At 57.0% G+C, this 12,025-nt stretch overlaps 1 protein-coding gene across 1 annotated transcript; it reads right to left on the bottom strand.

Moving 5' to 3' along the window:
* Positions 1 to 2,238: 2,238 nt before the first annotated feature.
* On the bottom strand, positions 2,239 to 10,316 carry LOC132368014 (ficolin-1-like). The gene is made up of 9 exons (XM_059926621.1): positions 10,214 to 10,316; positions 8,749 to 8,862; positions 7,202 to 7,264; positions 6,710 to 6,745; positions 5,900 to 5,932; positions 5,333 to 5,460; positions 4,720 to 4,849; positions 3,701 to 3,880; positions 2,239 to 2,625 (listed from the first exon to the last, which is right to left on the bottom strand). The coding sequence occupies exons 1-9, from the start codon at positions 10,314 to 10,316 to the stop codon at positions 2,378 to 2,380; spliced, it is 1,035 nt and encodes a 344-aa protein (XP_059782604.1). The 3' UTR covers positions 2,239 to 2,377.
* Between the last annotated feature and the right edge of the window lie 1,709 nt (positions 10,317 to 12,025).

Below are 12,025 nucleotides of genomic sequence, written 5' to 3'. Positions count from 1 at the left end.
ATCCCTGGATCATGGGTGTATTTTTATTACCGTGTGGCCCACATGCTTGTCCTCACAGCCCAGAACCCCAAAGGCCATCTGTGTCCCTTCCCAGTGACCACCCCATCCCACTCCAAGTGCAACCACTTTCTTGTTTTCCTGGTATACATTTACCACCTAAGTAGGCATCCGAAACACGGCAGGTCATTTTTACCTTGGAAACAGTTATGTATGAGGTGAAGCCAACAATATATGTTCTCTTGAATCCAGCTTCCTCCGCCAGCTGCTGCGTTGTGCTCTGTCCGTCCTGTGTGTGCTCGTAGCTGTCCAATTAGCACTGCTGTGTGGCATTCTAGTGCGTGACTATCTCTGCATTGGTCTCTGCCTTCTTCCTGATGGGCCTTTGGGGGGATGCCAGGGTGTGGCTGTGGTGAAGAGTTTGGCTATAGATATTCCTGGCACGGCCCCTGGGGCACGCAACAGTTATTTCCACGTCAGGCAGTGGAATTGTCAGGTTATGGGAATGCATGTCTTCTACTCTAACAGTGGATGTCATACACTTTTCCAAGTTAGTGGCATCAATTCGCATTGCTACCAGCAGTATATGAAACCCCCCTTACCCTGCAGCATCTCTGACATTTAGTGTTGTCAGTTTTTCAAATTTTAGCGATCCCGATGGATGTGTAATAGCATCTCGTTTTGGTTATAATTTGCATTTTGCTGAGAACCAACCAATAGAGAAGCTTTTTATAAATGTATTGGTCCTATGGATACCATTTTTTGTGGAGTGTCTGTTCAAATCTCTTAACCACTTCTTACTGAGCTATTAAAATTTTTTTACTGATTGGTAGGAGTTCTTTAAATATTCTGGGTATGAGACCATGATTTTTTTTTAATAGGTTGTGGTAGACAGAGTAATGTTTCCCCTGCTAAAGATTTCCTGCCCTAATCCCCAGAACTGGTGAAGATGTCACCTTACGTGGCAAAAGGGACTTGGCAGATGTGGTTAAACTAAGGATCTTGTGATGGAGAGATGGTCCTGGGATACCCAGGTGGGCCCAGTCGAATCACACGAGTTCTTCAGAGAACCTGTTCTGGCTATACCCAGAGGGAAATGGGACCATGAAAGCAGGGTCGGGGTGATGTGCTCTTGCTGCTTTGAAGATGGAGAAGGGGCCACGAGCCAAGGAATGCCAGGGACCTCCAGAAGCTGGAAAAGGCCAGAAAACAGACCCTCCCCTGGAGCCTCCAGAAGGAACCAGCGCTGCCGACAACTTGCTTCTAGCCCGGTCATACCCACGTCGGGCTTCTAACCAGCAGAACTTTGGGATAACACGTTTCCTTTGTTTTTGTTGGTAATGAATAGAGACAGCAGTAGAAAACTAATAACCTACGTGTTACCAAGGGATTCTATCCCTCTGTGACTTTCCTTTCATTTCCTACACTGTCCTTTGATAAACAGAAGCTTTTGATTTAATGTGGTTGAATCCATCAATCTTTTCCTTTATGCCTGGTGCTTCTGAAGTCCCAGTTAAGAAACCTTTCCCTGGCCCGAGAGATTGAGAAAACTCTCCTTTACCATCTCCCGTCAGGCTGTTCGGGTTTGCACACTGAGGTCTACCATCGCCCCGAAGCCGAGGATGGTGCGGTGTGAGGCCGGGCCCCTCGGGGTTTTGTATGGTATGTGGACAGCCAGCTGCCCTTGTTCCGCTGGGCGGACGCAGCCCTCCCTGTGGATCTGTGTTTGGTGTTTCAGCTGCTCTCCAGGGAAGCTGGCCCGGAGCACCCACTGCATTGATTGAAAGCAGAAAGGTCCCTATTTAACTCCTCCCCACCCCTTTTTAATGAGAGCTTTCTAGTCTCAAAGTGACCTGTTTAAAGATGTGTGAAGATGCTGTGATCAATATCAGGAAGAGGCAGGTGACTTTGGATGAGGGAGGGGACATTCCCCCCCCCCCCCCCCCGTTGATGAAATTAAGTGGGAGCTTAAGGCTGGGGGCTGATGCTCTGTGGAACAGCCACTTGCCCTCTAGGAACATCAGTGGTTGCATCTGCTAAATGGGCTCCCTAACTCTCCCTGCCTCGGCCACAGCCCCTGCTGTGGATGGGCTCTGGGAAAAATACTCAAAACAGCTGATGTTTGAGGACGCAAATGAAAACTGGGAGGAGAAATATCTGCCAGAAAGCAAACGGTTTTAAAACATGATTCTTTTTCTGGTGAGGCTGTGGGGCCCGAGGGTTCGGACCCTCTGATGGGAGAGAAGGGGCTGGACGAGCAGGTCTTGTCCAGCAAAGGGGCGGCGGGAGCATGTGTGCTGGTCTTTGCTGGGGACCGAGCGAGGCTTTGGGAGGCCGCAGGCAGCGGGGCGGGGAGGCGGCGGGTTGGGCTCCCGCCCACCTAGGTGAGCCGCACCTTCATCGTGGATGCCTTGTAGCTGTAGTTGTACCCTCTCCACGACCTCCAGTTGACACCATTGGCATAGCTCGTGTGCGGCCCCCCGAGGTAGCGGCCATTCAGGTTGGACGAGTGACAACTGTTGTACCACCAGGCCCCCTGGTACTGCACCGCACAGTTAGAGGAACTCTGGTCGTTGTCTTGGTCTTTGGTGGAGAAGAAATGGTCTTTGTGGGGCGTCAGGGAATCACCTGCTCGGGAGGGAGAGCGGGTGTTGCTCGGACTAGAGGGAACCCGCCCTGACACCTGCCCAGCGCCACCTCCCTCTAGAGAGGCGACCCCAGGGCGTCAAGATCCTGCCTCACCCTGGGGCAGATGGAGCCTCCTGGTCCAGGAGCTCTGCCCCAGGGCGCGTGCCTCCCTCCTCCAACCTCACCTGTTTCCTCCCGGCTCCCCCAAGACCACCAGGACCCGCGCCGCCCTCTCCCCTGAGGGCCCCTCCCTTCTCCGAGCCCGCATCGCTTTTCTGGGCTTCACACCCGCTCCCTGGGTAGCACGGTCATCCCAGAGGGACAGCACGGCCTCATCCCGGGGCCCCCTGCTCCATCTTCAGCCCTGGGTGTGCAACTCACCCCAGCTCCTGTAGCACCCCACCGCCCTCCTCACCCCTGCCAGACCCTCAGCTGTACCACCTGCAACATGGAGAGCAGGGTCCCTGCCCTGCACCTTCCCTGGAGGCTCAGAGGAGGCGTGTGCTTGAAGGCTCCCATTAGCAACCCCCCACCCCCCCACGCCCCGGGAGGGCCTTGCTCTCTGCAGCTCTGGTTCAGCACAAGCAGACAGGCTCCTAGCACCTTTCCTGAAAGAGTGCACACTGGGAATTCTCAAGAGGATGCACCATAAGAGATGCCTCCCCACATCCTGTGACCGGGGGGTCTTTTTGGCAAAGAACATCCCACAGGGTTTGTGTTCCGTGGAGCCCAGTTTGGGAATATGGCTCTAAGGGCTCATATGCAATGACCATCCTCTTTCAGGTGGTAGCGGGGAAAGGGGTCAGTGACCTCAAGCCCCACTCAGAACAGCACACTGCTCTGCAGACACAGCCTTGGGAGCGGTAACTAATGGCGTCACTGGTCCCCGTGCTACACAGGCACTCAGGTACCTTCGTGTCTGCATTCAGAGACGGAGAAACTGGACCCAGGGAGGGGAGCCCCAGCCCAGGGTCACTCAGGGGACACAGAGCCAGGACGCTCAGCAGGTCCTCTCTGCTTCCCCAAACCCCGCGCCGAAGCCCAGGCCACTGCTGTGCCCCGAGCGGACTCTCACCTGCGCTGCCCTCGACAAAGGCTCCCAGGACCAGCTTGTACTTCTCTGCCTCACCCGCCATCTTGAATGACTGGTACTTGGCAAATCGGTGGTTGCCCTCAAAGTCCATGAGGTCTACCCGGAGCTCGCTGCTTCCTGTTGGAGGTGGGAGCTCAGGTCCCAGCAGAAGGGACCCTCTGCCTCCAGGCACGGGGGGATGGGAATTTGGGTTTTAGGGGACGTCTGAACTTGGCATCGGGGACAATTCACCCGGAAGGTGTGAGAGGCTGGGCTGGTGTGGTGGGAGGACCTCAGGGATGGCTCCCTGTTTTCAAATAGCTCCCCTGCTGTTCCATCAGCCATGCCTGAAATTCCACGGTCCGTGTTCCTCGGATGGAATGAAGCCTCGCTCTAGTTTGCAACCCTAAATTCTCCTGCAAATAGCTGTGAATGCCACGGCAGGAAACCTTTGTATGTGTAGTTTCTTCTGCAAGAATTTCAGGCACATGAGTGGACACCGTCAAGGTTGCCATGAGGGAGTGGAAGAATTAAGAAAGGATTTACAGGTTTGTCGTTGACCTCAGGACCAGCTGTGAAGCTGATTCTGTGGAACGGAGAAGTGGGGTGAGGGGGCCTGCGTGGGGACCGCCACATGCACTGAGCAGGAGAGGCAAGGAAGGGGGCTCTGAGCGCCTAAGATCCCAGTTTCAAGGACGGACCAACAGTTGGAAGTGGGAGAAGGGCCACCCCAATCCAGATGGCTTCCTCCTCACTTCCGACTCTAGGGTTCTAGAAACGATCGGTCCCGAGACCAGAAGTCGTCTTCACTCCAATAATCCACCTCCTCCGATTTGAACACTCAGAGAGTGTAAGAGAATACATGTCCTAGGTTCTCAGAGTAATAACCCTTCCTGCTGTCAGACGTGACCACCCCTGGGGCGAGGAGGAGTGGGGTCTTCTGGTTCACATGGCCCAGGGCTAAGGTCAGGGGCATGTGGATTTCAGGCACCCCACCACAGGGGCCCCGGCCGTGGGCCTACCCTGGGCCGTCAGGGCGTGGATGTTGTCATTCCCCAGCCAGAACTCTCCCAGCTGACTGCCGAAGCCCTGCTTGTACGCGGTCCAGTCCCGGTAGAAGTCCACGGAGCCGTCACTCCTTCGCTGGAAAACCTGCACACGATGGGGAGGGCTGAGGAGACGGGGCCCCACTGCCGTCCCCCCACAGGGCACCCCGGCCACACGGGGGAGCAGCAGCGGTAGTTTACACGCATCACAGGCCGAGGACCAGAACATGGGTCTCATCAAAGAGCCCAGGGGCAGTCAGGGACACCCACATGGGACCAAGGAGGAATTGGAGGCTCAGAGAGGGCAGGCGACAAGCCCAAAGCCACACAGCTGGAGAGGAGTGGGCACCTCCGGGCCTGAGCCCCCCGCCCTGAGCCACGGGACTCCTTCCCATATGGGTCCACACCCCCTGCCCCCGACATTTCTGATTCTCCCGACCTCAGTGAAAGGACGGGGTCAGCCTGAGACTGGAGGGATGGACGGTCTCACAAAGGCCACTAAAGAGTGATCTGCCACCAGGTGGGCCTTCCAGGCACGCCCGCCCCTGCCCAGGAACCCCACGGCCATCCCTGGGTCCCCCCCACTCACGGTCCACCCCCCGCCGTCCACGTCCATGTCACACAGCACGGTCAGGGGCCGGCAGTCGGGCAGGTAGATGGTGTGCCAGCCGCTCAGAAAGTGCCCCCTGGTGAGCAGCTCCTTACAGGTCCGAGGTCCTGGGAGGGGAAGCCGGGGAATGGACGCCTGGACAGGAGCTCTGGGCAGGGCAGGGGGGAGGAGGAGGGGGGAGGAGGGAGAGGCAGGGACACCTACCTGGGGGAGGGGGGCTCTGAGTCCTGGGACAGAGACGCAGCCCCCAAGGCCACTCAGCTGTGACGGCCAGGCCCCGTCTACCTGGCCATCCCCACCTCCCAGGGCTGCCCCCGCCTAGTCTCCTGGGCACCGGCCCTCCTCCAGGAATATACTCGAGTTATCCAGGCAATGGCTGCCTATCACTCGGGTAATTGGGGAGTAGGATATGCGCAGAGAGGGTTTTGTCCTTGGAAGTTGGAACCTGAGTCTGTGCAGCTGGCCTTCTGGTCGACCCCCCACTCCCCCGCCCCCAGCAGGAGCAGGTCCAGGCGGAGGTCGGGGGGTCAGCGTGTGCGTGGTCACCTGTGGCACAGGAATGAAGCTGCCCCGGCTCTCCTGTTGTGGGGAGAGAGGACATGCACGTCACACGTCTGGAAACAGCGCCCTGTGCCCCTCAGCCCCGTTGCTCCGTGAGCACAGCGGGGAGAATGGAAACCGTTATCCAGCTCTTTGCAGGACTCTCCGCCTCCAGCCCTGAGGACCAGTTCCTAGACTCGGCATCACTGGGCTTGCTTGACCCCCACTGCACCCGGCCTGCCCGGGGGCTGGCGGCCAGCACTGTCGCGCGGGGCGCTGGCTGGACCGCCGTGCCGGCCACCTCGCCTGGGCTTCACGGGTCACGGCGGTGGAGGCTCAGCGCCCCCAGGCCTATCGCTTTCCACAGCCCGTGTCTCCACCAGAGCCTCTGCTTGTGGAAAGTATTGGGGAGCATTTGGGATGTGAGTCTGGGCCCCAACCTTGCACTTTGTATTTGTAGCCTGAGCATGTGACTGTGTCTTGGAGTTTTGCCTTTTCTTGCTTTTACAAATTTTTTAAAAAATGAGCATAAATCAGAAAATTACAAGCAAAATGTCCACAATTATGTAGTAAGGCAGTATTGCCAGTCACCGGGGTCCAGCTCTGGAGCCGCTGAGCTTTGAGCGCTCACCGGCCGCTGACAAAGCAAGCCGGGCTCAGAGGCCCCTCGTCCCGCACCCATCGGTTGGAGGGACAGGGCCCGGGGTGTGGTCTCAGATCCTCTCCCAGATGGTGCTGGGAGTGACCGAGGCCCCTGGGACCCCCCAGCCCATTGCAAAGCCTGCCCAATGACCCCAGGGAGGCGGAGGGGCTCACCTTTCTCTCCGCCCGCGCCCTTTTCCCCTCGGTCTCCTGGGGAGAGACAGGAGATTCACAGGACGTCTGGTCAGTGGACATCAACCCTCCGCTCGGGAAACCACCCAAGGGCTCAGTTCTTCGGGAGCTGGGGCGTGGGGGACAAGGCTGGGGATCTGGGCACCACACACGCGTGCTCTGCGGCCCACACAGCTTTCCAATGCCTGGGTCTCAGCCAGGGGAGTGGGGGGGGCGGACTCAGAGGCCTGGATTCTTCCCTGGGTTATGAGAGGCTGTTCTGGGCCTGGGGCCCCGGACCCGGGACCCAGTTCACACGCTGTCTCGAAGCTCTTTGGAAACAGGAAGCAGGACAGGTCCCTCTCTGTCACTTGGCCTCCCTCCCTCTCTCTATCTCTCTCCCATCTCTCTCTCCACCTCCTCCCCGTCTCTCTCTGTCTGTCTCCATCTCTCCTGTCTCTATAGACTGGCTCCGGGGTCCTAGCTCTTCATCACCTTTGGTACCTTTGGGCCCGGTCGGTCCTGCCTTCCCAGGGACTCCGGGAGAACCTCGTTCCCCTGTAAATTCCAAAGATACATCTTTGAGGAAAAGGCAACCTGAAGAATTCCACTTGAGCGTCTCTGCCCTAAGGAAAACAGTCCTGACCCTCCCATCCCAGCTGCGGTATCCTCAGGATCACTGCCCTGGGACTCAGCCCGAGGGTGACAGCAGACAGCAGGGACAAAGCACTCACAGCCACCCGGTGCCGACCGGCCGGCACGCCAAGCCCGGGCCCCAGGGAACCACCAGCGTTCTGGCTCCCGACCACCTCAGTGTAGCAGCCCAGGGCCAGGCCACCGTCACAGAGCCCCACCGTCTACTTGGGGGCCTGGGACCAAGAGCACGTCCTCAGAGACCCTGTCACACAGGAACCTCTGGCCCATTGGTTCTGGGAGGGAGGAGGGGCCCTGCCTTGTGCTCAGCCCTGGACGCAGGGGCGGTCAGGTGCAATTATGCATCCCTCCGTGGTGGTTCTCTCTCCATCTCCATAGAGGAGGGGTCAGGTGCCACGAGGCCTCCCAGGTCTGCGTTATTGATGTTAGCAGGGGGCTAGGACCACCCAGGGCCCCTGCCCCTCCTCCTGAGCACTGAGGGGAGGGTCAGGAGAGGCAGCCCCAGGCTCAGCCGAGGCAGCAGGACCATCTGCCGGCAGGCTGCCCTCCCCGGGGAGTGTTGGTGTGGAGGTGTGGGGCAGAGGGGGCGCCGGCTCAGCTTGGGGCGGACTAACCACACCCACTGGTGGGCAGCGCCCCAGACTTGCTCCTCCTCCCAGTGTCCCCCCCGCAGGATCCCCAGCCTGGAGCCCATCGTGGTGAGCACACGCCGCCCTCCCATCCCCAGGCCCTGCCCTGGGTGCCCACGGCCCCTGAGCTGGATACCTCCTAGGACGAGAGAGGCTGGGGACCTCCGAGCTCACCCTGTCTCCGGAGCCCTGGAGCGTCCACTCACACCCAGGCCCGGGGCACTCACCCCTTGAGCTGGGTGCACACCTGCCCTTCATACCATGCTCGGGGCCCAAAACCCCACAAGGGGGCCAGCACGTCGACGGGAGAGGTGTGGAGCACGCAGGGGCCTTCATACTGAGTTGGGGTGCAGCTCCACCCTCCCTGGTGATGGCTGACTGCTCTGAGCCCCAGTTTTCTCATCTGCGGTACAGACAGCAAAGGCTGGAGCCTCAGTTTTCAGGTGAGAATGCCGAGGTACGTAAGGCTTGGAACTCTTGCCCACGGCCACGTAAAGCCAGTGCTGGATCGAGGACCAGGAAGCGGGTGCTCTATGAAAATATACCCAAATGTGAGCTCACAGACTAGCTGAGACCAGCCCCCTCCTCAGGGAATGACAGATCCTGGTGGGCCACAGGGGTCGCTCCTGATGCCAGCTCTGAGCAAGGTCGTGACCCAAGCCTGCGACCTGAGACCCACAGGGGCCACTGCCCACCCGGGGTCTAATTTGAGAAGAGCCGGTGCTCAGTGACCCCCCACCCCCGAGCCAGAGCACGTACCCTTCTGTCCACTGGCGCCTGCCTCTCCCTTGGGCCCTGCGGGTCCGGGCAGCCCCGGGCAGCCTCGAAGGATGGAGAGCTTGTCGGAACCCTCCAGACCCACCAGCTTCACCTCTGCAGAGAGACACAGAGCGCCAGTCAGGGAGCTCGTCCTGGGCCTGAGAGCCCTGCAGAGCCGGCGACAGGCCACCCGAGCCACGGCGATCTGCCACGCGGCGACCTCGGCCTGGGCTCTTGGCTGTGGCCAGAGTCACCCGTCTCAGATGAAGGGTCAGCCTGGCAGTGAGTTTCCCGCCTCTGGTGGGCACTGGTCAGGCGTGGAGGTGATGCAGGGCCGAGCCCTGGCCTTGTAGTGCCCCCTGCCTGAGCCACCCTCCCCCCAGCCTCAGTGCTGTGTGTCCTTGGGCAAGTCACTGAACCCCTCTGAGCTCTGTCCCTTCGGTGCCCAAGAGGAGACAGGAATAAGGCTGTGGGGAGGATTAGATTAGATAACGCAGATTTTAAACTTCTTAGTATAATTCATGGCATTTTAAAAGAACCTCATAAGCAGTGGGTACTTTCACTAAATAATAACAATAAATATTTAAAAGACTTGGGGAATCTGGGTCAAAGTAACATTTTCACCCCCAGACCTTGGACTTTTGACCATAGAATTCCTGAGCTGGAAGGGGTCTGTGTAGGTCTCCTGGAGAGGGGACACATTTGATCCAAGGACACAGAGCAAATTCCAGTAGAACTGGAACCAGAGATTCATTTCCTTCTCAGAAAAAAATAATTTTGTTGATTTCAAAACTGAAATATCCTCACGAGAGACAACTTAGAGGATGTGGGAATCAGCTGTGCTCTCACTGGAGACACGGGCAGCTGTCGTTTTGGGGTCTGTCTCCAGCTGGGACTCTCTCACGGGAGCAGCCTTATGCTTCCCCCATAAATACGTCCTCAACTCAGGGGGAGGCTGGTCTGTCCTCAGGGGCAACCTCTTGCCAGGTGTGGGGCCCATCCACCTGCGTGGGATCGGGAGGGAGACCACAACCGCCTCTTAGACCCGAATCTGCTGAATCGCACTCTCTGGGGTAAAAGCCAGAAATCTGCACTAACAAACCCCAAGTAAGTGTGGGAGCCCTTGGATTAGAACATCTTAGAACATCTTTCTGAAAAGTCCAGGAGAAGACGGAGAAAGTGATGGGCATGGTCCTTCTCCTCGGTGGCAGAGTCGAGACCTGGCTGGGAAGCTTGTGGGGCGAATCACAGGCTTGAGAGTTGGACAGACCTGGGCTTAAATTCCTGCTCCTCCCCCTCTGACCTGTGTGACCTTGGGCCTGTCGTGTCCTAGTCTGAAGATGAAGTTGAGCCGTTGAGTCTTCAGAAGAAGATGCATATGGAGGGTTTAACCCTAGATACTATTTGTGGTCAATGAGCGGGTAGTTACCAGCTTTCAGGGACCAGAAATTCAGGTCCATCTCACCTGGGCAGGTGTCTGCAGTCTGGGCAGCCAGGGTCTTGAAGCACAGGAATAAGAGCAGCTGGCCGGTGGGCCCCAGGGCCACGGCTACTCCGCTCAGCTCCATATCCTCTGGTCTTTGACTTCACTCTTGTGAGCAGGGGAAGCCAGCCCTTGCCTGGGCCTGTGGTTTCTCAGCTGCCACAGGGACACCCACTTCCTGCAGCCTCTTTGGTTACACCAACAGGAGGTACCAGTGATGGCAAAGGGTGTTTCCTTCCTGCTGGACCCCACCATGCTACCCGCTGAATCAGGCTCACTTCCCTTGGCAGGATACTCCATTCCCAGCCGAGAGAGCTCCCAGGACCCCTCTGTTGGAAAGGGTCTGCCTTCTTTGTGGCTTAAGGAAAGCCAAGTCCCCAGACCCCCTCCTCATTACCCAACTACACCCAAACAACACTCTGAGACCTTGACTGCGGTATAAGGAGGAGTTGGCTAGAGATGCTCCTTCCCTCGCCTGATTTCCAGAATATTCTAATGACTGAGGCAGTCCTTGAGCACTTAACACAGCGGAAGAGAAAAAAATCCTGAGCACTTCTTTTGTGCCAAATACTACTTAGGCCAGCCCCATTCGGAAGACACTATTATCTAAATTTCACAGGTGGAGAAACTGAAGTCACACAGCTAGTAAGAGCCTGACATTACCTCGAGTCTGTCTAATGCTCCAAGGACCACTGGGTCCGGTCATTACACCAGAAGGCGAGGCTATGTCTTATCTCCCCACAAATCCCAGAGGCCATCCTCCACATCTTGTACTATGATCACCCTTAACCAGGACATGTGGTGGGCATTCTGTAAAGGGCTTCTGCAGATGTGTAGAATGTCTCTAAGGAGAGTAGGATGAGGACAAGAGGGGAGGAGCTGAGCAAACCACTCTTCTGTGGTTTGATATTTCTCCGGGCCAGTGTTCGTGGGCTGGTGTCCCAACCACACCTACTGTCCAACTAGGAAAGAAGCAGGGGATGGCCAGACCAGAGGTTTAGCAAAAGGGGTTTAGGTCCATCTCTATGGGCACTGGAATGACACTAGACTTTGCAAATTTTTGTGCAGTGGCTCCAGCCCATGGAGACGGAGGGAACAAAGAGGTCGCGTTGCCTCAGGCGTTGCGTTGCCTCAGGCTTTGCATTGCCTCAGGCACCACTCAGCCTCCCTGAGCTACTGGACGGGGCAGCCTGTCCCCAGCATGGGTCTGGATTTCGTCTGTTGGAGAGGGGCCAGTTCAGGGGTGTTCACCTGGCCTTAGTCAGGACAGGGAGAGAGGCAGCCGGTCTTTGTCCTTCAACCCCATCTGCCAGTGACAATCCCCGGCCCCCGATCCCAGGGTGCTTCCTCTTCTTCGCACTGCCAATAGAACGAATGCAGGTGAGATGTTGACAACACAATCAGGTGTCACTTTAATGTTCCTAAGAGTATGTGGGCCTAAGAATACAAAAGAATGCAAGACTCTGTCAAGTTCAGATATCTTAAAGTGGGATCAATCAAGGTCATTTGACTTCTGACAATGGCAGGTTAGGTATTTGGGGCCATCTATCCTCATAAAGACAAGCAGACAAAACATTAAAAAAGAGATTTGCCTGAAGGCATAGTCAAGTGAACCACATGGGAATGGGTTACTTTGCTATGTTCTTGAGAGCAACAGAGATCTGGAGAGGGGAAACCAGCATGTGGGGTCTCTTTTTGCCAATCCCCCAAAGATAGCTGAGAAGCTGGTCAGTTACTTCGATAATTTTGCAGCATTGAAGGTCAAAGTTTGGGGTCTATGTTCTGTCAAAGGAG

Source organism: Balaenoptera ricei, chromosome 6, assembly GCF_028023285.1.
Source record: "Balaenoptera ricei isolate mBalRic1 chromosome 6, mBalRic1.hap2, whole genome shotgun sequence".
Taxonomy (NCBI): domain Eukaryota; kingdom Metazoa; phylum Chordata; class Mammalia; order Artiodactyla; family Balaenopteridae; genus Balaenoptera; species Balaenoptera ricei.
Note: the sequence above shows the minus strand (reverse complement) of the source record. Positions and strands in the feature narration are given on the sequence as shown.

Coding starts and splice junctions, on each gene's coding strand:
- LOC132368014 (XM_059926621.1), bottom strand. CDS start 10,316: ATGGAGCTGAGCGGAGTAGCCGTGGCCCTGGGGCCCACCGGCCAGCTG. Junction 8,863..10,213: donor GACTGCAGACACCTGCCCAG/GTGAGATGGACC, acceptor GTCTCTCTGCAG/AGGTGAAGCTGGTGGGTCTG. Junction 7,265..8,748: donor AGGCGCCAGTGGACAGAAGG/GTACGTGCTCTG, acceptor TGGAATTTACAG/GGGAACGAGGTTCTCCCGGA.